Genomic DNA, 24,005 nt, shown 5'->3' with positions numbered 1-24,005 from the left:
GGAGGAGAAATGGAAAGGGCTCCGTTTCTCCTGCTGCTTCACTGTAGGGGAGCTGTGCAGAGAAGGAAAGCTGCGCAGCAGCTCTCAAGCGAAGTGAAGCCAGGAGAGCAAGAGGGATCGATCCCTCTTGCTCTCCTGGCTTCAGGGATAGCTGCGCAGCCTGCATTCGCTCCATAAGACGCACACACATTTTCCCATACTTTTTAGGAGGGAAAAGGTGTGTCTTATAGAGCAAAAAATACGGTACATACCAGTGACTCGGGTCACAAAGCCAGTTGCTTACTGCTGCACCACCACCACAAGCCTCTATATATGCAAGTGCAAATCTACATCTACTATGGATTAGAGATTCAACACTAAAACTCTTAAAACTAGATTTGTAAAACTGTACATAGACATGGTCAAAGGCAAGCAACCATATTTTACAGGAAGGAAGCGATGAGTCTCTGAGAGAAGTGAAAAGTTCAAGGTCAGCCAAGGCACAGAATGTCCCTTCCCTTAACTTGCAATTTGAAAACTTACTGCAAATCAGCTAGAAATCTACCAGTGTGCGCCAATCTACCATCCTGCTGACCCTGCCCTGGACATTTATTAGTGGGTTGCAGTTTGCAAGAAACTTGCACCCTTTGCTCCGCGTGGGGCCGGGACATATTGGCTGTGTCTCCAGTGTTAAAAACAGTAGAGAAAAGGAAGGAGAGGTTATTTTTAAGAAGGAAGATGACAGAAAACAGAATGCACAGTGCTGGGATACTGCTCATTCTGCACATTCATTATCTTCTTTTTTTCAATGCTGTCAGCACCAAAATAACTTTTTAATAACGCAACAAAGCACCACGTCTTTTTTAAATTTTGGCCTTGCAGCGCTAGTGGTAACCACAAGTAAAAACAAACGTGATGCAAGCTCAGAGACATTTTCTCAAAACCATGATTAAAACTGGCCTCCACACAAGTTATATATCTGTTTTTCCTTTGGAGATTTGGCAGCAATTCATCCCCTTCAGCTGCAAATCAAAACTGGAACAACAGTCTGGAAGTTTGTGGCTTAAAACATGTGCTTGTTATTTGAGGATATCGGGGGTTTAACTCATTCTACCTTAGTTATTACCCATGATGTGAATGAAGCGAAGACTTCATGGTTGTAAAAGAGTGGTCCTGTACAAAAACGTTATGCCTTTTGAGTAAAGAGATCACTATCCTAATCTGATAAATATGGTCAGTATAAGCTTCTGACTAGCCACGATCCTGATTGCCCTTGGCAGGTAAGAATTGTTACTGGATAATGAAACATCTCTCTCTTTTTTTCTTTTTACAAATCCCATAAACATCTAAAACATGGGCAGGTGGACAAGTTACTTTGGGAAGCTTAGTTGTATTGGGAGAAGGAGCAGTATTCTGCGAGAGAGTATATGCAGCAGTAGTTTGCACCTTAGCGATTCTTTGCAGTTCCTCACTCTCACCTGTGCTCTCAACAATATGCAAACCCTCCTCCATATCCGCTGTGCCCATCATAATGGTTGGCAGGTTTCTGTTACTTTTATATGAAGGCCACGTAGCTGAATATTTTTGTTGACTTCAGGATGTGTGTCTTGACTTCATGCTTCAATGCCTTGTAGGGATAGGAGGGTTGCAAGAATTCGTACTGAAGTCGGCAACGCTCTCATCGTCGCCAGCTTGCCCACCGTTTAACCCCCTCAACTTCGAAGCAACACCGATTGTGCGAGTTGCTGTGGAGCCAAAACACCCAAGTAAGTGTCTTCCCTCCGTTCCTTGAGTATCCAATCAGAATCATTAAGTATACTTTCGAAAAGCCACAAGGGTGGGAAAGAGTGGTCGTAAATGAGTTTGAGCAAATGATAGTATGGTGGTTGCCTCGCAATAAGGCAGGGTTTTCCAAACTTGGGTCTCCAGCTATTGTTGGACTACAACTCCCATTATCCCTATCAATCAGGGCCAGTAGTCAGGGATGATGGGAACTGTAGTCAAAAATCAGCTGGAGACCCAAGTTTGGGAAACTTAATAAGGAAGTATTAAGTTAGAACCACTCATACTCATACTAGGATGGATGTCAGCATGTTACAAGAAACATGGGGCAATGACAGCCTCGTTCTATCTTGTTCTTGGTCTGTAATGTGTACAACAGGAATGGGGAACATGTTGGACTACAACTCTCATCAGCCCTCACTGATGCCCATACTGGTTGGTGCTGATGGGAGTTGGAGTCCAGTGACATCTGGAAGACCATAGATTCCCCTTCCCTGGTACATAAGTTATATTGCATGGTGGCTTTCTTGAGCTCTGCATTTGCCTGCTCCCACTTTATGTCACTGTTAGGGCAAGGAAACAGTAATTTCATCAGGACATGAAACACATTCTGGAAGGAGAAGAGTGGATTTGATATGGGGCTGTTGTTTTGAGTGGCAGCCCTGTGTCTCTTAGAACATACAGATCCACCCACAGTCCCTTTTTTCCCTTTTAATCCCTCTTAAGATTTTTAGTGCTGTTATAATATGTAAAATCTAAAAGCTAAACAAAGCGTTATTCTATCCTATTCTTTGTACTCAGTATTTCACAGCAGCCTGTGCTCCCTTTCTTACTGAGTTTTGCTCGTATGTTACTTTGAAACCCAAGCTCTTCAGAGGTACTTCATTTAAAAGTGCTTTTGTCTTCCCAGGTGAGATGCCGCAGTTGGTTAAAGGCATGAAGCTTTTAAACCAAGCTGATCCTTGTGTACAAGTTTTAATCCAGGAGACAGGGGAGCACGTCTTAATTACAGCAGGAGAAGTCCATCTTCAGCGCTGTTTGGATGACTTGAAAGAGAGGTTGGTGGCAGGGAGAGGTGGCGCGAGAGGAAAAGGAAGAATTGCTCAAGGCTCAGTGATTAAATCCAGCATTTACAAGACAGTTAAACGTGTAATTGTGGTTTAACTTATGGAAAGGTCAAAGCATCCTTTCCCAATTCTTCCTCACTGTTGCCGGTGCACAATGGAAGATTTTTCATACTGGCATTCCTCCTGTGTAGATTTCTATCCATCAGTCAATCATTTATTTGTATACCGCCTTTCCAAAATTAAAGCCATGCTCAAGGACAGCTGACAACATATATAAAATTACATAACTGCAAAACATAACAAAAGTCGTCATAAACAATGAACAAAACATCAAAAAGTTCCCACATAAATTGAACAATTTCCACATAAATCATAAGATCCATAAGGAATTGGGAATTAGGTTGTCCCTGCATATTAACTGTAAACTGCTTTTGTATGTTTTCCCAAATCATTTGTTTGCAACCATTGCCCATCTAGAAATCCTCTTTCTAGAAAAGCCCATTTTTATCACTCAGAATGTTTGGTGGACACAGTTGTAAAGCTTTCACACTGTGTGCAACAGTAGATTGCTCTGCAACGGCTATGTTTGTTGCCATCTTTTTCGTATAAATAGGCACGACTTGACGGGTTCAGCTCAAGTGACAGAAATCAGGAGCCTGATCCTTGAGTGGGTCTCTAGTCTAACTCATTGAGTTGTGAACTGAGTTTTCATTCCATCCTGATACCATTCTTAATTCCTTGGAGGCAGGATGGGTTTCAAGCAGCAGAGTCTCCAAGATCTGCAGTGTTCTGGAATATGAACCTAAGTGCCTCACACATCTCCTGTCCAAGGAAAGTGCTGGGGCCCATTGCCCTTCTCAGATAATATTTCAGGACTCCACTCCACACTAGCTCACTGGGTTGCAGCTCAGAGGATGGGAGACCCGCTGCTGCTGCTGCAACAACAACAACTGTAAGAGGCAGTTGAGAGAATTTGGAGCCTGTTCTGTTCCTCAAGATAGGAATCTGCTGTATACTAAGTCAGACCATTGGTCCACCTAGCTCAGTATTGTCTACATCAGAGTTTCACAAACTTGGATCTCCAGCTGTTTTTGGACTACCGTTCCCATCATCCCTGACCACTGATCCTAGCTTGGGATGATGGGAGATATAGTCCAGAAACAGCTGGGAACCCAAGTTTGAGAAACCCTGGTCTACACTGGCTGGCAAGCACCTCTTTAGGGTTTCAAGCAAGGTTCTCTCCCAGCCATATCTGGAGATGCCAGGGCTTGAACCTGGTACCCTATGCATGCAAAACAGCTGTCCTGCCACTGAAGTATAGGTAAGGTAAAGGGACTCCTGACCATTAGGTCCAGTCGTGACTGACTCTGGGGTTGCTGCACTCATCTCGCTTTATTGGCCGAGGGAACCGGCGTACAGCTTCCAGGTCATGTGGCCAGCATGACTAAGCCGCTTCTGGCAAACCAGAGCAGCGCACGGAAACGCCGTTTACCTTCCCGCCAGAGTGGTACCTATTTATCTACTTGCACTTTGGCGTGCTTTCGAACTGCTAGGTTGGCAGGAGCAGGAACCGAGCAACGGGAGCTCACCCCGTCGCGGGGATTCGAACCGCCGACCTTTTGATCGGCATGTCCTAGGCACTGTGGTTTAACCCACAGCGCCACCCGCGTCCCATGCCGCTGAAGTATAGTCCGTCCTAATATCCTCATCAGGAATATACCAAGATCCAAAACAGGCTCATAGCTGTACTCTGACATAATGGGTTGCAGTGGAGGGGGCGGGATGCCTGTTGCTTTAAGTATGCTAGAATGAATGCTGCCTCCCTCCTTGGCTCCCATTATTGAGTAATTGCTTAATGTCTTAGGGGGCAGCGGGCTTCAATGGTTAATCATAATGTGAAGTTGGCATCATGTGATTACTGGCATTAACCCGCCACTGAAACCCTTGAAGACTTAAGTTTCATTTGCTGTGAGGCCTAACTGTAGCCTTTTGGCTTTCTGTAGGTTTGCCAAGATAGAAATTAGCGTATCGAAACCAATTATTCCATTCCGGGAAACCATAACAAGACCCCCCAAAGTTGACATGGTGAACGAAGAAATAGGAAAGCAGCAGAAAGTTGCCATCATACACCAGAGTAAGGAAGAGCAGAACAAAATCCCTGAAGGTGTACAGGTTGATTCAGATGGGCTGATAACGATATCGACGCCAAACAAATATGCCACACTCAGCATCAGAGCAACACCTCTTCCTGAGGAGGTGACTCGACTACTGGAGAAGAACAGCGGCTTAATTCGGACCATAGAACAATTCTCCTCTTACCTGAATGAAGGTAAGAAAACAGAAGAGATGAATCCGAAGACCTTTGACCAGATACAGGAGTTCAAAAAAAGACTAGAGGAAAACCTACCCGGAAGGAAATGGAGAAATGCCGTTGATGGGATCTGGTCCTTTGGCCCCCGAAAATGTGGGCCGAACATTTTGCTGAACAGATGTGAAGGCTACAAGAGGTCTGTGTGGCAGTGCCTGGAAGGAAGCAAGCCACCCAAGGAAGCGAGCATGTATCGGGATTTTGACAACAGTCTTGTCAGTGGGTTCCAGTTGGCCACGCTTTCGGGACCAATGTGTGAAGAACCGCTTATGGGTGTCTGTTTTTCGGTGGAGAAATGGGACATGGGCAGATTTGTCGAGCAAATGTCAGTTAACCGGCAGGATTCGGATGAAGGGAAGTCTACAGAGGAGACATCGGCAGGGGAGGAAACTGCCCTTGTGTCGAGGACTGGAGGCACTGAATCGGCTTCTGAAACTGAGCTGCAAGATGGTGATCAGTGTAGCCTCAAATCATCCAGTAAACCCAAAGGAGAGGCTTTGCCTGCAGACTGTTATGGCCCTTTCTCTGGACAGCTGATTGCAACCATGAAGGAAGCATGCCGTTATGCTATGCAAGCAAAGCCACAGAGGCTTATGGCTGCCATGTACACCTGTGAGATTATGACAACGGCTGAGGTCCTAGGTAAGCATGAAACCAGCAACATGCATAACAATAATAATAATAATAATAATAATAATAATAATAATAATAATAATAAATTTTAATTTATATCTCGCCCTCCCCAGCCGAAGCCGGGCTCAGAGCGGCTAACAACAGTAAAATATACAACATTCTAAAATCGTTTCATTATAAAATCAGCTCAAATCAGATTAATGGCAACCATTGGGCTAGAGTTCTGTGAGGCTTGCCAAAGGAGGGAGTCAGGTTGTGCCCTGGCCAAAGGCCTGGTGGAACAGCTCTGTCTTGCAGGCCCTGCAGAAAGATGTCATGTCCCACAGGGCCCTAGCCTCTTGTGACAGAGTGTTCCACCAGATTGGAGCCACAGCCAAGAAAGCCCTGGCTCTGGTTGAGGCCAGCCTAACCTCTCTGTGGCCTGGGACCTCCAAGATATTTTTGTTTGAAGACCATAAGGTCCTCCGTGGGACATACCAGGAGAGGCGGTCCCGTAGGTACGAGGGTCCTAGGCCGTATAGGGCTTTTAAGGTTAAAACCAGCACCTTAAACCTGATCCTGTACTCCACCGGGAGCCAGTACAGCTGGTATAGCACCGGGTGAATGTGATCCCGCAGCAAGGACCCTGTAAGGAGTCTCGCTGCGGCATTCTGCACCCGCTGGAGTTTCTAGGTCAGTCTCAAGGGCAGCCCCACGTAGAGCGAGTTACAAACAGATCACATGGTAGATGTTACATCCGTAGGGGGAAAGCATTGTCAGAAAGCTGACTGCGAATTACTTCCTTGGCCATGCCAGCTTTTGCCAACCTGATGCCCTCCAGATGTTTTTAGCTACAGTTCCCACCATGCAGGTTGGGGTTGATGGAAGTTGTGGTCCCAAACATTTGGAGGGCGCTAGGTTGGCAAAGGCCGACAAAAATAATTCTATTTCCTGTGATTCTCCAGGTATAGATGGAATTATCTGTTTGACTCAGCAGGTGGTTGTTGTTGATTAAATTTCTGAACTGCCCTTCATCCGAGATCACGGGGCGGTTTACAATATAATGTAGTTGCAATATAGTTAAACTATGGAACTTGTTTCTGTAGGAGTTAGTGACGGCCACCAACTTGGATGGCTTTGAAAGAGAGCTGAACAAATTCACAGAGGATAATGCTGTCGGTGGCAACTGGCCATGTTGCCTTTTCATTGCCTCCACAGTCAATACTTCTGTATTGCTGGGAACCACAGGAGAAACTGCTAAAATAAGATGACAAAATGACAATATTTTTATAGAAGAACGTAGACCTATCAAATTGTCATTCCTGTATGAAATCATGGGCAGGATTTGAGATATGAGCAACGGAGGAATGTAGAGAATGGATTTGTGGGGCTTAGAAAATAAATGTAGATGTGTTTTAATGCAGCTGTTAAGGCGAAATAAAAGAAAATCAGGGAAGGAGAGATGGGAAGTCAAGAAAAAAGTATTAAAAAAATTATATGCATGATTGGAGTTATGTAATAATTTGAAAGATTCAATAAAAATAAACCACAGGAGAGGAGAGTTCTCTTGTGCTCTGCTCCTGTTTACAGATTTCCCATGATCCAGCAGGCTCTTCTTATATTCTTAGGTTCTTTTTTCATCTTTGTATATTGACTTTGTATTACATTTATTAAGTTACTTAAGCAACCCCTCTTCCTGGGGCTTAAGATCAACATCCTGTTGACTAAGGCTTGCACTTAGATGTTCTTCTATCTGTTTGCTCATTGCCCACTATTTTTAGGGGTAAAGAAAATTAAATACCTCATATGATAATTAACTCCATACTTTCCTGTTGGAGTGGGATCCCTGTTACTGATCATGCACAGCCCCAGTGCTCCTGCTGAGATTTTGCAGCAGTTGTGTGGTCAGTAAAACTCACTCCAACCCTTGAGTGAAGGGTTCTTAATATTCTGAGATCTGAAGTTTTTCACGCCATCATTTAATCGTAGCTGGTTACTCTATATGACTGTTTCTCGAGACCCCCTCTTGCCCCGGGTGTTAATTAGTCCTCCCAGTTCAGTAATTGTGCATCTGAATTGATGAAAAGGATGCAACAAGCTCAGTAGGTCTTTTCCCTTTTTCAGGTCGCGTTTACGCTGTCCTCTCCAAAAGAGTCGGCCGGGTGTTGCAGGAAGAGATGAAAGAAGGGACAGACGTGTTTATTATCAAAGCGGTGTTGCCAGTAGCAGAGAGCTTTGGTTTCGCTGATGAAATCAGGAAGAGGACAAGCGGCCTAGCCACTCCACAGCTGGTCTTCAGTCACTGGGAGGTAAAAATTCAATTCACTCCCATCTGCCTTGGTGTACAATTTCTTGTAGATGCAGGAAAAGAGATCAAGATAAAGAAGGGGAAAGGTTAAATGGTGGTCAAGATTTAAATTTGCTCTGTTCTTTCCTAAGCCAAGCCATGCAAGCGGCTTTTTATCTGCCTTTACAGTGATACCTCTGGTTGTGAACAGGATCCGTTCCGGAGCTCTGGTCGGATCCCAAGGAATTTGCAACCAGAGGTGCCACTTCTGCACATGGGAGCGACGTGCAGAGCGCTTGCGTGCACGGCGAAACCCGGAAAAATACTTCCAGGTTTGCCGCGTACATATCCTGAAGGATATGTAACCAGAGGTGAACGTAAGTAGAGGTACCACTGTATATTTGCTTTTTCCAATGCATGCTTCACAATACAGTGGTACCTCGGGTTAAGTACTTTATTCGTTCCGGAGGTCCGTTCTTAACCTGAAACTGTTCTTAACCTGAAGCACCACTTTAGCTAATGGGGCCTCCTGCTGCCACCATGCCGCCAGAGCACGGTTTCTTTTCTCATCCTGAAGCAAAGTTCTTAACCTGAAGCACTATTTCTGGGTTAGCGGAGTCTGTAACCTGAAGCGTATGTAACCCGAGGTACCACTGTATTCTCTTCTGTTTTCAGTAGGTTTGGGGTTAGGGTTAGGATGGTCCATCCTCTGCTAGATTGAATTTAAAGTCCATTAAGTCCAGCATTATGTGTCCAGCAGCAGCCAGATGTTTGTGGGAAACTGGTGAGCAGGGCATGAAGGCAGCAGCTGTCTTCATCTCCTACTCCTGGTTGCTCCTCTCCTGCCACAAAAAAGAGTAGAAATAAGACAGTAAGGAATGACAGTTTTAAAATAATTCTATTCATTCTCTATAAAGTGGCCCATGTTTGAAACATGTGTTTCTGCACACAAGAGAGACATATGTGATGGAATACAATAGAGATATATTTGGTGTAAAGCACTCCTTCCCAAACTTTCCCTCCCATGGACCACTTGACAAATTGCTGAGGGTCTTGGCGGACCACTTAACGATTGTTTTGCCTGTTGCAGCAGTTGTAATGCGCAGCGCTAAGTAGATGCTGTATGGTTATTAATTGTGTTTCTATTGCTCCTTTCATTTCTCGCATCGTAGTTTATTATGTCATAATTTGCATTTCATAGAATTCAAATTGTGCAACGGAATAAAATACAAGAAATAAAAGAAGCAATAAAACGATAGTTTAAAATCAACATGGATATTTAATGCAGACACAACCGCCAGAATGAAGCTTGCAGACCCGTGGTCCACAGTTTGGAAACTCCTAGCATAGAGGGAGACAGTAAATGTAGAAGCATCCATTTTTAGAAGGAGTATTCCACTGAATGCCCCAGTTTCTGGGGTGGGGAGCAACAGTGGGGGCAGGCGTTTATACCCTGTTTTGTGGGCTTCCCATAAGCTTCAGGCTGGCCATTGAAAGAGAGAGGATGCTAGATTAGATGGACTTTTGGTTTCACCCAACAGAGCTGTTTTTCTTTTATTTAGCCTGCTAACAAGGTAACCAGCACACAGGGAAAACAGTAGGGGGGTGTTTTTGTGCTTGTAGAAAAGATCCTTTCTTTAAAGTGTTCTTTCTGGAAGGTGAAATCTTTTGAAATGCTGAAATAGATACCATGGATCAAATATTATTTGGATCTTCAGAGGCTCTTTGCTGGTTGATAGCGGCAATAAAATAAGTGACCTGCACACTTAGTTTTCTGCCTCCTGTCCTTTCTGCTTCAACTGTGTTTTTCTCCAACCATGTAATTTACAATCAAGAGCTTTTGAAGAGAAGGTTCTTTAGGGGAATAGAAAGAAGAGTAGAATTGCATCCCTTTTCTAAGAGCATTTTTAGTTTTAAAGTCTGAAATCTGCTCCCTGTTTTCAGACACCTGTGAGAGGAAAATACAGACTTGAGTTCAAAATCACTGTGTAATTCTCTGGATGTGTTAACAGATCTGCCGCCTACCAAACAAAAAAAACTGCTGCTTTATCCCCTTCCAAGTTGCTTGTGCAAGGAAGTAGCTTGTTTCTCTTGAATCCAGTTCTAAAATTCAGGCTCTTGTCGCTCTTGACATCATCAGGAGTCTTGAGTGCCACCACGTGACCCGCACCCGGCCACCCTCTTCCCTTTCCTCTTCCTTGTTGGGATATTGATATCTCAGTGTTAGACTTCACTACTTCCCACTTACCAGAGGAACCAGTGACTGGGAGCATTTACTATAGACATGATTGGCTTTGTACACCTTATCCTAAACTGGCTGGGAAGCTTCTGAGATGTTGGGGAGCAACATTTCCTGATTTGTATGGGAGTTGTAGTTGTGTATGTCTCCCAAATAATTCATTGAAGTAATGCATTTTAGGGACGCAGGTGGCGCTGTGGGTTAAACCCCAGAGCCTAGGACTTGCCGATCAGAAGGTCGGTGGTTCGAATCCCCACGACAGGGTGAGCTCCCGTTGCTCAGTCCCTGCTCCTGCCAACCTAGCAGTTCAAAAGCACGTCAAAGTGCAAGTAGATAAATAGGTACCTCTCCGGCGGGAAGGTAAATGGCGTTTCCGTGCGCTGCTCTGGTTAGTCATGTTGGCCACATGACCCGGAAGCTGTATGCTGGCTCTCTCGGCCAATAGAGCGAGATGAGCGCCGCAACCCCAGAGTCGGTCACGACTGGACCTAATGGTCAGGGGTCCCTTTACCTTTACCTAATGCATTTTATGCAGCTCAGCTGGAAATGATGAGTCTTTAGCCCAGTTAAGGTTGGCATCTACAGGTGCAGTTCAGCCAGCAAGGAGGGTTGGCTGGCAGTGACAGCAAATGTGTTAGGAACCAGACCCTAATTTGGAGGGACCTGGGCTTGCAATGTTGATTTAAGATCCTCTTAATATCCTGCAGTAAATGAATGTATTTTAGCTATTTTAAATTCATGGTCTTCTCAGCCATCTCTTTTTGACAGCAGACATCTATCGAGGACGTTTTTGTTTCCAAAGTAAACGAATGAGAGGTACAATGCAGTTTGTTGTGGACGTACAGTACTTTTGACTAATCAGGTTTCACTGCAATAAACATTGGAAGCTAGTAAAAGGAATTTTAAGTGAAAAATGACTCACAGTGCAAGGCTGTGAGATGACCATTTTTTCCTCCTGTGGTTCCAACATCAACAGAAAAAAAGCTCTCTGAGCATAAAAAATTAAATCCACTTCAGCTCCACCTGCTTATTCTTGGAGCTTTCATTGAGTGGCTTCTACCAGTACAGTTAGACTTTCAGGAATCCAGTTCAGATTCTATGCTATACAGATTCCGCTAACTTCTGATACCTTCATAGTATTTCGTAAAGTTGATGTGTTAATGATCCTAGCTGTACCCTTGCTGATTTTATTTATTATCTTTAGATGACTGCCATACTGCAGCACATCCTTTCCTGCAGCCCTTGCAGTAGGCCAGAGTAATCATTCCACCATTAATGATCTCCAACTTAGCCTAACCCACTGCACAAGGCTATTGTAAAGCTTAAAAATGGGATAACTCTCACCTCCTTGTAAATGCGCGACTGATATGTGCATGATCGTGCGCGCATGCACAGCGCTGAACCCAAAATTGACCAGGAAACTTCATAAAACGTATCTCTTTGTCTCGCCTTACCTCTCAGGGTTGTTGCGAGAATAAACCAGGATTCCCTGTGAAACTGAAAATGCAAATGCAAATATATATTTATACAGCTGCACTTCTTACAGGCTGCTTTGTTGATTGCTCTGGGAAATCAGCACACGCCCACAGAAAAAAAAGGAGAAAATCAACAAAAGAAAAGAAGGAACTGAAAACTTTTAAAAAAAGAGGGATGGAATAGAGGAAGAGAGATATCAGCCAAATAACTGTACTCCAATAATTGTCAGTGACATACTGAGCAGAAATTATTTTTCATTCCTTTTTAGGTGACTACTGGTACCTTTTAAAGATTTGAGTGCATCTTTCCTAATTTCAACTATGTCTGCTTTTAGCCGACGGTCAAAAATCACTGTTCATTGCTGCCGCCCCTTCCATTAATTCAGCTCTTTGCACAATTCCTCTCTTTCCCCCCCCCCCCTAGGTAATTTCAGATGATCCATATTGGGTACCAACCACAGAGGAAGAGTACTTGCACTTTGGGGAGAAGGCAGACTCCGAGAACCAGGCCCGCAAGTACATGAATGCTGTAAGGAAGCGGAAGGGACTTTATGTAGACGAGAAAATCGTGGAGCATGCTGAGAAGCAAAGGACTCTCAGCAGAAACAAATAGCTGCCTTCAATTCTCTTTCTCTGTTAAGTGCAGGTGGATTATCTTCTGTACCGGAGATTCAAAAAAAGTCACCTTGGATGTACAATTCTATGTGGGTTTTCTTACTGTGAGTTGTCTGTGGCTTGAGTTTTAATAAACCTAAGCCTTTCCAACTTCTTTTCTTGTGATTATACACTACAGCTTCCTTATTATATTAGCGGCTTGCAAACGTCCTACCTCCTGGGAGCTGTTTTCACATCTCCTCATCTGCCAAGGGACACCTGCAGGGCTGATCCAGGATCCCCGCATACCTTGAGTCAAATAGGCATCAGCATTTGGTCTAATTTTAACCAGCTATAGATGGATCGATGTAGAACATTTTCATTTATTAGAATACTACTCCTGATTAATCGGCCAGCATTTTTTGAATGAATGAATGAATAATTCAATGTTTATTAATTGAAATAGTTTTGCGCCTCCTCCAGTGGCAAAACCTCCCTCAAGGCGGCTTGCAAAATAAAATGGAATAGAGCAAAACGCACCTGAGAAATAAAACCGGCAATAAACAATAAAACAATTGTCCCCTAAAATGATAAAAAGCAGTAAAAAGACAGTCTAAAACCATTAATCTCATGAACCATACCTCAGTGAAAACAGATATGGGTCTTGAGAGCTCTGTGGGTTTTCACCGTGAGTACTTAACCATCTGCAGATTTTAATAAGTGCCACCTCAAAAGGTTTTCTGTCCTGGGTGGGAGTGGAAAGGGGAAGGACTCTTCTAAGATAGTGTCTTCTGTGATACATGCCTGCATCACCAAGAACTGGGCATGGTTTTGCTTCTGAACTGTGGTTTCATCTCCTGTTCAAATTTATGTAGATTTAATCAGCTGACACAGGTGGCGCTGTGGGTTAAAGCCTCAGCGCCTAGGACTTGCTGATCGAAAGGTCGGCGGTTTGAATCCCTGCTGCGGGGTGCGCTCCCGCTGCTCGGTCCCAGCGCCTGCCAACCTAGCAGTTCGAAAGCACCTCCGGGTGCAAGTAGATAAATAGGGACCGCTTACCAGCGGGAAGGTAAACGGCGTTTCCGTGTGCAGCTCTGGCTCGCCAGAGCAGCGATGTCACACTGGCCATGTGACCCGGAAGTGTCTCCGGACAGCGCTGGCCCCTGGCCTCTTAAGTGAGATGGGCGCACAACCCCAGAGTCTGTCAAGACTGCCCCGTACGGGCAGGGGTACCTTTACCTTTTTAATCAGCTGAAGCTTGCCTAATAATATCAACTAATTTTGCACTTCTTTTTTGTGTCTTCCTGGAAGTAAATCCCACTGATTTAAATAGGGATTCCTTGCTAGTAAGTGTACCTTACTAAGTGCAGCTTAAGATTTCATTTAACTAGGCAAGTGCCCGCTTATTTCATGTGGAGTGCTATCTTGGCCTCAGTGTTACCCTCTCTGAAGTGAAATATGCACCTACTGTCTGTCTTCAGTTGGAAATTTTCATTACTGATCTTTTTCAGTAATGAAAAAGCTTTTCAATAGCTTTTCAGGCATGTCAGGATTAAAAAAACAACCAAAAACGCTTTCTTGAAAACAGTTGCTTTACATAAATGAGTCCTTATTACTCTCTTAATTAACACCTTGTGCTGTCATTGAAAAATTTAGGTACTTGCAGCAACTTATTTCCTGCAGATTTGATACACTTGTGATTTAGATCCTGATAAAACTGTTGAGGCTAAATTGAGCAAAATTATTAGTGCTCAGATAAAAGGGTCAGGACAATTAATACTCTGGTTTAGGGAGCTTCCATAGGACATCTTACGTTGTGAGGACGTTTTTCTCCCTCTCTTATAATATACTGGGAACTCGGGATCCCGCAGTGAAATTGATGGACAGCAGTAGATTCAGGAGAGAGATGACTTAAATAAATTAATCTGCCCTCTCTAGTAAGCAACAGGGAAGAATAGGAACGCTTAGGCAAACAAGGGTAAGGTTTGTTGGACACCCATGCCTGAGATCCTCTTTTAGTTCCAGATTATTTATAAATGTGTTGAGGAAAAGTGTTTTCTTAGCCCCACCCCACTGTCTGAATACACTTAAAAAGAAAGCATGAAGACTACTGTTAAATCATTCTCTTGTGTTGTTGTTGTTTTTTTAAAAAATGGAGCATTCAGTGCAATTATTCTCTCCCTCCTGCCTCAGTTAATATTTATAATCCAAGTCCTGGGTGTATGTGCTCTGGTAAGTAAAGGCATGTTCTTCCCGTGCTCAACAATTGTCCTGTTTGGAAACCCATCAACATTGCATGGGTGAAAATAAAATAAAATTCATTGCTGCAGGTAAAGGATCCCTGGGTGGTTAAGTCCAGTCAAAGGCGACTATGGGGTTGTGGCGCTCATCTCACTTTCAGGCCGAGGGAGCCGGTGTTTGTCCATGGACAGCTTTCCGGGTCATGTGGCCAGCAGGACTAAACCGCTTCTGGCGCAACGGAACACCATGGTGGAAACCTGAGCGCATGCAAACGCGCCGTTTACTTTCCGGCTGCAGCGGTACCTATTTATCTACTTGCACTTTGATGTGCTTTCGAACTGCTAGGTTGGCAGGAGCAGGGACCGAGCAACGGGAGCTCTCCCCGTCGTGGGGATTCGAACCGCCGACCTTCTGATCGGCAAGCCCAAGGGGTTCGGTGGTTTAGAGCACAGCTCCAGCCACGTCCTGCAGGTATGTAGGGGAATGCAGCTTGGCAGTGTCACGAGAGTGTGCATGCTTTGGTTCCAGTCTTGATTGGGGGCAGGAGTTTGTGCAGTGCCTGGTGTTTTACATCAGTGTGTGTGTGTAAAAAGAAAATACACATGATGTCAAACATGCTTAATACCACTTGAGAACAGCAGCTTGTACTGAGACGCCAGTAGGACTGATGACTCTTCCTTTTTGTACTCTGTACTCTTTTTGTTGTAAGAGTAAATAAGACTTCCGTTTTAATTCAGGGCAGGTGGAGAAATTGATTCAGCTACCAGAAGCTTGGGAAATAGTTCGAGATCTCCAAAGGTTCTAAGAAACACCTGTGGACTGGAATTCTCCTGTGATTATTACCTCCTCCTGCCAATTATTCTCCCATGCATTTTATTAAATGGCCTCACTTGCCCGTTTTCTTTCTCAATAGCATGCTTTTTCTTGCCTGGTTGGAATAGCCCAAAAAATGCATTTAAAAGACTGAAGGAGAGAGAGGGGATACCCCAGCCTCCCATGTCTCTGCCAAGAAATGATGTCATCTGTCTCACCATTCCTTGCTAAATTGCTCCGTCTGCAGCCTCTCCTGTTTATGGAAATAAAATGGATTTTTAATGAAGGGAAGGACTGAGTCCAATATTTTAATTGGCTAGCAAACCCTGTGGGGATAGCGTTTTGAATGCCTGATAACAGCAGTATTGCATATGCAGGTTTTTCACGTGAAAATTGTGTTATTGCGGGAAATAACCTTCACATGTGGATTTGCTCTAATCGGTCCCTTGCTAATTGCTCGCTGGCATTTCCCAGTGCGGGAGAGCTTTGGCACGATTCTGGCTTAAGAAAAGATTCTTCTCCTGAGTGAAATGAGCCCAAATGTGTGCCTCTGCTCAAAATAACATTTCCAGAAATAATCTTTGCACAAGAAGAAAAGTGCAGTAGCAACTTGAAGCCAGAGAATCTTGATTACATGATGCAGTCCATTCTCCCAGGACATCAGACCTTAAGAGCAACCTTTTTGCCTGATGTCTGCATTGTCGTCCTTACATGATTTTTATTTTATTTTGTTTTAAATTGTATGTCGCTTTGAGTTTACTGTCTGTAAAGAAGAAGACTCATAATTCCAATAAAGAAATAAATATTTTAAGGCAAGGAACTTGGTGGTGGAGCCCATCATTTGCATGAAAAAAAGTCCAGCATCTCATCTCCAGTTAGGACTGGGAAACAGTGAGACGCTGGAAAGCTGTCCTCCAGCAGTTGGACTCTAATTCCCATCATGCCTGTTATCAATGCTGATGGGAATTGTAGGGCAACAACCTCTGGAGGGCAACACATTGGCTATCCCTGGCGTAGACAAATAAATACTAAGCTAGGCGGACCAGTGGTTTTGAGTTTGGCTTTTTTTTGCAAGTTAACAGTGAAAAAAAGGAAATACATAATATATATTGATACAAACAGCATCAAGTACATTAAGGATATAATCACCATCAATATATTTATTCATCCTTTAGCTGTCCAAAGATGTATTCCCACAAAATCGACATTTATAGGAAATATGTTGAAATGCAGCCTGGACAGTGAGGTGCTCAGACAAACAGCAGGTGTTAATCCTTCCAAGTCTCTTGGAGACCATAAAGGCTCACAAAATCCACTTTTGCTGCCTGCAGTTATACTACAGGAATATGATTTACAAGTACATGAATATCTGCAAATATCAAGGATTTCACCAGTAGAAAACTGATAAACAACCGTTTTAGACCAGAAGAATTTATCTGATTTTGAATCTGGGTAAATTAGCTGCTTATGTTTCTAAGGGGAAGCATTTGGTCTTTCGATAACCAAGGCTCAGGGTCAGTTGTGCAGCATAAGGGGATAGAGCACAACAGAGTTGCTATTTTCAACATTTTATAAGAATCATATCTGATTTTTCAAGATAGGAAATTACAGAAGAGATTCCACTTCCCTCCAGAAAAAAACCACTATTTCTAACATTAACCAACAAGATTCTTTATGTGACTGCTAAACTAGTATCAAGCTGGTTTAGATTTGTTAGCCTGAAGTGTATAGAAACTGTTGAAGGGAAATGCTCTCCATTTTCCAGTTACTAATCCAAGTCAAGTTTAATTTATTGCAGCCTATTTTTGCATCAAAAGATTAAGCTCAGAATGAAATACCGTCCTGTTCGTTCTGAACTTTCAAACTTAGCTGTGTTGCTTGCTTACAGAAGAGCAAAGAACCACAATTGCTAAAATTTTAAAAAAGTAAATTAAATCAATCTGAAATGACTTCACTTTTCTGCACGAAGGATGTTTGTGGAAAGCGAGAGAATCTTTTTCTTCCAGCTGTAGGATAATGCTTAAATCTCCCTCTCAATGCTCCAAGCAATTCTTGTGCTTAGGAAGCTGGACTGACCTCAGCAGGAAAAAGGACGACAGTTGTAAGTCTTTAGGAAACACGCAACCATGCAGGTCTTCTGATTTCGATTGCGAGGCTCCAAGAGTGTTGAGCTTCTTTGCAGACACTGACGTAAGCAAAATGCCGGAGTAGAGAATCTAATCGTAGAATATGTGATAGGTGTCTTTGTATATTTTATCTCATTTTCTCTCTCATGTACAGAGAGATACAGTCATAGGAACAAGGAAGTGCACTCTCTTTGAATTATGTGGCTTAACATATGAAGACATAATAACAATCATATGTTCCTTAGCAGGTCTTAAAATTACCGTATTTTTCCGTGTATAGCATGCCCCAGTGTATAAGACGCTCCCTCTTCTTTTGAACTAAAAATTGAGAAAATGGGGGGAGATTGCCCCGTGTATAAGACGAGCCCAAATTTTTAGCATCACTTTTTAATTAAAAAAAAACTAGTCTTATACACGGAAAAATACAGTAGGTACTGTATTGGCCCGAATATAGGCCGCAACCGAATATAAGCCGCACCTTTAAAATTTGGGGGGGGGGAGAATACCCAAATATAAGCCGCCCCCTTAAAATTCTGCAGGCACTCACACCTGTTCCGTTTTACTGTATGTCTGTTTCAGCAGCAATATCATAAAAGCCAATTTTTGTAAGGTTGCAAATTGGGGGGGCGGCTTATATTCGGACCAATACACTAAACACAACCTCAGAGGAACAACACATGACATACTACATCATGTCATGATTTATTTAACAGAAATAAAGTCAAAATGGAGAAATTATGGGTGGAAAAACGAAGTACACCCTTACTGCTTCCATAGGAATAAAGAGGCTAAGTAGCAGACGGGGGTTGCTAATCAAATGCCCTTGCTTAATTGCTTAAGTGTGCACACTACTGTAATCTAAAAATGCTTTTCCCCCAAACTTCTTTGAAGTCTATTTTTAAAAAATAAAAATGTTTTAGAATGCTCCCCCCCCAAAAAAATTAATAATTCTGGGACATGGTTCTGTGAATGTCATCTCTCTCACTTCCAAAATAATATTTAATCATTCTTTGGTGGGGTGGGAACTCTCATCACATGCAGTCGTGTTTATGCTGCAGAACAATTTTAGAATATTTTTCAGAATACAGGTGGGAATGTTAGAACCTCATTTAGAATGCCCTGTTCCAAAAGGAATGTGCAGTGTGGGCCGCAATCCTACACCCTGAAGTTGGGAACCTTTGACTCTCCAGACGTTGCTGAACTACAAATCCCATCAACCCCAGCAAGCATGGCCAATGGCTTAGGATTATGGGAGTTGTAGTTTAGGAGCATTTGCAGGGTCAAAGGTTCCTCATACCTGCTATACTCACCAAGGGGGTAAGGGCCATTGGTTGGACTTCTGAGTATGGGATCCCATTGCAAGTTGCACATGCAAAGGCAGAGAAGTGAATAAATCTTACCACCTTCTAGATCTGTCAGCTCTGCTTATGGAACTCCCGTTCTTTTATCATTTAGTTATACAAAATACTTGCATGCCACAATTTAATATACAGTGGTACCTCGGGTTACAGGGACGCAGGTGGCGCTGTGGGTTAAAGCCTCAGCGCCTAGGACTTGCCGATTGAAAGGTCGGCGGTTCGAATCCCTGCGGCGGGGTGCGCTCCCGCTGCTCGGTCCCAGCGCCTGCCAACCTAGCAGTTCGAAAGCACCTCCGGGTGCAAGTAGATAAATAGGGACTGCTTACCAGCGGGAAGGTAAACGGCGTTTCCGTGTGCGGCTCTGGCTCGCCAGATGCAGCTTTGTCACGCTGGCCACGTGACCCGGAAGTGTCTCCGGACAGCGCTGGCCCCTGGCCTCTTAAGTGAGATGGGCGCACAACCCCAGAGTCTGTCAAGACTGGCCCGTATGGGCAGGGGTGCCTTTACCTTTACCTTACCTCGGGTTACAGATGCTTCAGGTTACAGACTCCGGTAACCCAGAAATATTACCTTGGGTTAAGAACTTTGCTTCAGGATGAGAACAGAAATCATGCTCCAGCGGCATGGCAGCAGCAGGAGGCCCCATTAGCTAAAGTGGTGCTTCAGGTTAAGAACAGACTTCCAGAACGAATTAAGTACTTAATCCGAGGTACCACTATATGTATGCAACAAATATGTGCACAATGAAAAACCATATAAAAGCCAAAGTCACAGATCAGTGATAGAACTGTAACAGAAGTGTTTCATCTATTTCATTCTCTGCTTAAGCCAGGCATGTCCAAAATCCGTTTTGGGGGCCTAATCCAGTCCCCCGGTTGATTTAATCCAGCCCCCGTGGCGGTTTATTTCCAGGGGTAAAACCCTCAAAAATTGCAACAACTTCAATCCCAAAAGAAAGGTCAACAACTTTGGTCTTTGAAAAAAGTTTGGGCACCAGCCTTTGAGTGAAGATGTACCTGTTCAGCTCAAAAGAGCTTTTTTTAAAACTCAGGGACAGCCTTTCTTTTACTGAAAAGCCTGTTTTGGAGTCTCAGCTAACCCCAAAAAACAACAAAATGCCTAACCCCAAAACAGGATGACATGCTTTGCATGTCTGTGCAGATGCGATTTTGGACAGACTGACTCCAATTTTAATACATCTCATCATAAGGGGGAAGAGTGTGCTCTGTCTTCTTGACTGCTCGGTTTGCTGCCCAGATGCCGCTACCTGTAGATGGGCAACTTCAAGCAACCTCCTGCTCCCCCTTCTTACGGTTCTTTATTTTAAAACTAAGCTTGAACCAGACAGCGCTTCAAACAGAGGCTTGTCCTCCATCAAAGGCATATGGGCTACTTTACTTACAGAAAGTACAGGATATTTTTTTTAAAAAAACACACAAACCACTTAGTCAGCAGTTCATTCTTTATTTGCTTTTAAATTCCTTTTTGTGGCTTTGCTGGGTATTTTTTTTGTCGCAATCCACTCTGGATCCCAAAACATCCTCCTCTATGAAGTTTTTGTCATTTATTTCCTCTCCTTTTTGGTTTTTACCCCTCTTTTTAGCCAAGTTGTTGTTGTTGGCTCAGTATTTGCTGATGATCTCAGAGACAGACAGAGAGAGAGGCAGGCAGGCAGGCAGGCAGGCAGGCAGAGAGAAAGTCCCTTGGAATCCCCATTAAAATGGAGATGACCAAATGTATCCCTAGCTTTTTCACACACATTGTGTTTAAATGAAGGGCAGCCTTTTGAAGCTTTCCTTTAGTGTTCCTTAGCCCTGGATTTCAGATTTTAGTCCTTCCTCTTCCCTCGCCCTGCCCTGCCCTTCCCCTGGACCAGAAATATATATGGCATGATCTCATCCTATTGTCACAGTAATGCGTCTTTGGGGATTTTAACCTTGTTCACATTAAGATGACATCATCTTTCCTCCAATCTGCAAATTGCAGGCGGCGAGTCTCTTGGCTTTGTCCATAAAACCTGCAGCTCCAGCTGCCTCCGCCAAAACAGCTGATACCAATTAACCTTGTTTTGTTTTGATTTAAGTTCAGTTTTTTGAATGCAAAGAGATGCATTGGGGCGACCGTGCAAGGCCTGATATTTTCAAACATCACTCCGAAAGGTCTGAGAGTACTTTATAGTACTCCCTATTTCTTTCTAATGAAATTCTTGCTTTTGAAAATCAAGGCCTGGAAGCAGACAAATGATGGGTTCCTTTTCTCAGTGAGTTTGTCTGTGTTCCAAAAATTCTTATGTATCATACCACATAGCCAGGAGACTGAGAATGGGTTTCCAGAGTTAACTGTGGAGGCCACAACTCTCTGGAGAGCCTCCAAGTGTCCCAATTTTCCAGGGACAGTTTTGGATTTACAGAAGCAGTCCTGCTTTCTGATCTGATCCTGGAATGTCCTTCTTTTCCTTAGGACGTCCTTATTTTCATCAGAGAAATGTTGGAGGGATTGGTGTTATACAACCCCCGAGTCAAGGAGATAATATATATGGATGGCGGCTAACAGATTGAGGTTGAATCCTGACAAGACAGAAGTACTGTTTTGGGGGGATAGGAGGAGGGCAGGTGTGGAGGACTCCCTGGTCCTGAATGGGGTAACTGTGCCCCTGAAGGACCAGGTGCGCAGCCTGGGAGTCATTTTGGACTCCCAGCTGTCCATGGAGGCGCAGGTCACTTCTGTGTCCAGGACAGCTGTCGACCAGCTCCACCTGGTATGCAGGCTGAGACCCTACCTGCCCACAGACTGTCTTGCCAGAGTGGTGCATGCTCTAGTTATTTCTTGCTTGAACTACTGCAATGTGCTCTACGTGGGGCTACCTTTGAAGGTGACCCGGAAACTACAACTAATCCAGAATGTGGCAGCTAGACTGGTGACTGGGAGTGGCCGCAGAGACTATATAACACCGGTCTTGAAAGACCTACACTGGCTCCCAGTTTCTGAGCACAATTCAAAGTGTTGGTACTGACCTTAAAACCCTAAACGGCCTCGGTCCAGTATACCTGAAGGAGCGTCTCCACCTCCATCATTCTGCTCGGATATTGAGGTCCAGCGCTGAGGGCCTTCTGGCAGTTCCCTCACTGCGAGAAGCCAAGTTACAGGGAACCAGGCAGAGGGCCTTCTCGGTAGTGGCACCCGCCCTGTGGAATGGCCTCCCACCAGATGTCAAAGAGAAAAACTATCAAACTTTTAGAAGACATCTGAAGGCAGCCATGTTTAGGGAAGCTTTTAATAGGTTATTGTATTTTAGTGTTCTGTTGGAAGCTGCCCAGAGTGGCTGGGGAAACCCAGCCAGATGGGCAGGGTAAATTATTATTATTATTAGTAGTAGTAGTAGTAGTAGTAGTAGTAGTAGTAACTATGCAACCTTTAGAAGACATCTGAAGGCAGCCTTGTATAGGGAAGGTTTTTTTTTTAATGCTTAATGATTTTTTATATGTTGAAAGCCAGTCAGAGTGGCTGGGGCAACCCAGCCAGATGGGCAGGGTATTTATTATGGAATAGAACATCACTATTTTTATTGGATAAATGTTGGAGGGTATGGCCTTGAGTGCACAATCCCCAGCATTTCCAGGTAGGACTGGGAGAGATCTGCTTGAAACCCTGGCAAGTGGCTGCCTGTTTGTGTAGTCGATACGGAGCTGTTGTTGTTTAGTCATTTAGTCGTGTCCGGCTCTTCGTGACCCCCTGGACCAGAGCACGCCAGGCACTCCTGTCTTCCACTGCCTCCCGCAGTTTGGTCAAACTCATGCTGGTAGCTTCAAGAACACTGTCCAACCATCTCGTCCTCTGTTGTCCCCTTCTCCTTGTGCCCTCCATCTTTCCCAACATCAGGGTCTTTTCCAGGGAGTCTTCTCTTCTCATGAGGTGGCCAAAGTATTGGAGCCTCAGCTTCAGGATCTGTCCTTCCAATGAGCACTCAGGGCTGATTTCCTTCAGAATGATAGGTTTGATCTTCTTGCAGTCCATGAGACTCTCAAGAGTCTCCTCCAGCACCATAATTCAAAAGCATCAATTCTTCGGCGATCAGTCTTCTTTATGGTCCAGCTCTCACTTCCATACATCACTACTGGGAAAACCATAGCTTTCACTACAGAGACCTTTGTTGGCTATACTATACTATACTATACTATACTATACTATACTATACTATACTATACTATACTATACTATATGGATACTGAGCTAGATGGACCCAATGGCCTGGCTGCGTACAAGGCACGATCAGGGCATCATACACTAGTGGCCTCATAACACCACTTTTTTCTTTTTTCCTTTTTAGTAATACCATAAAATTATATATCAATGGAAAGATAATTTAATAAGGAATGCAACGCAACAAAGTTTGTTCATTTATCTATATTCTATCAAATGTTATAGCCAAATAATCAGAAAAAGAAAGCACAGCTTGCTTAGGTTGATATGCAGTAAGCTTTCTTTCATTTGAATGTAGCCAATGAGCAGGAGTGTTTAGAGAGCCAGTCGGGTGTTATGAGCCATCAAACCTCGGAAATACACTTTCCCCAGAAGGTTTCCACAATTTTGGCCACTAGTATAGGTTCCAAGCTGGAGGCACCTTCAGTTAAAATAAGTGGGTCGCGGGTGATTCTGGATATTTCTCTACTGCCCTCCTTCAGAAATTCCCAGGGCGGTTTGCAGAAAAGGGAAATGCCAAAAAATCTTTCAAATTACAGGTAAAGCAAACTGGGACGATCGTAAGATTTCAGCGAGTGTTTTGGGCGCCAGCTTTAAACACAAAGCATCAGGGCTGCAAACTCTCAGTTCTAAAAGGCCTAGCAGAGGGACAAGGTGTTTGCATACTACTGAAAGTACAACAAAGGAACACCTCTCTGGAGAGGAGAGTCTAGGAAGGGGAAACCACCACCGATAAGGTCCTCCCTTTGAAAGCCTCCTGTCTCGCCTCGGACATTAGGGACACCCTCAGAAAGCCCTTGACAGACATTTGGGGTGTGGGTGCTTTTAAGTATAACCAACTCTTTTATTTTAAGGAAATAAACT

At 43.9% G+C, this 24,005-nt stretch overlaps 1 protein-coding gene and 1 long non-coding RNA gene across 3 annotated transcripts in view; one reads left to right on the top strand and one right to left on the bottom strand.

Annotated features, from left to right (window-relative positions):
- The window catches only part of EFL1 (elongation factor like GTPase 1), a 65,267-nt gene extending 52,693 nt beyond the window's left edge, over positions 1 to 12,574 (top strand). For both annotated transcript variants that reach the window (XM_081888423.1, XM_081888424.1), the window contains exons 16-20: positions 1,614 to 1,745; positions 2,672 to 2,819; positions 4,832 to 5,838; positions 7,933 to 8,117; positions 12,234 to 12,574. In XM_081888423.1, the coding sequence (XP_081744549.1) occupies positions 1,614 to 1,745; positions 2,672 to 2,819; positions 4,832 to 5,838; positions 7,933 to 8,117; positions 12,234 to 12,422 (1,661 nt within the window). In that variant the 3' untranslated portion in view covers positions 12,423 to 12,574. The remainder of the gene's footprint in view (positions 1 to 1,613; positions 1,746 to 2,671; positions 2,820 to 4,831; positions 5,839 to 7,932; positions 8,118 to 12,233) is intronic.
- Positions 1 to 24,005, bottom strand: part of LOC309356939 — a 202,170-nt gene that overhangs the window by 42,957 nt on the left and 135,208 nt on the right. The gene's annotated exons all lie outside the window — the stretch shown is intronic.

This window comes from Podarcis melisellensis (assembly GCF_964234715.1).
Source record: "Podarcis melisellensis genome assembly, chromosome: 14".
Lineage (NCBI taxonomy): Eukaryota > Metazoa > Chordata > Lepidosauria > Squamata > Lacertidae > Podarcis > Podarcis melisellensis.
Note: the sequence above shows the minus strand (reverse complement) of the source record. Positions and strands in the feature narration are given on the sequence as shown.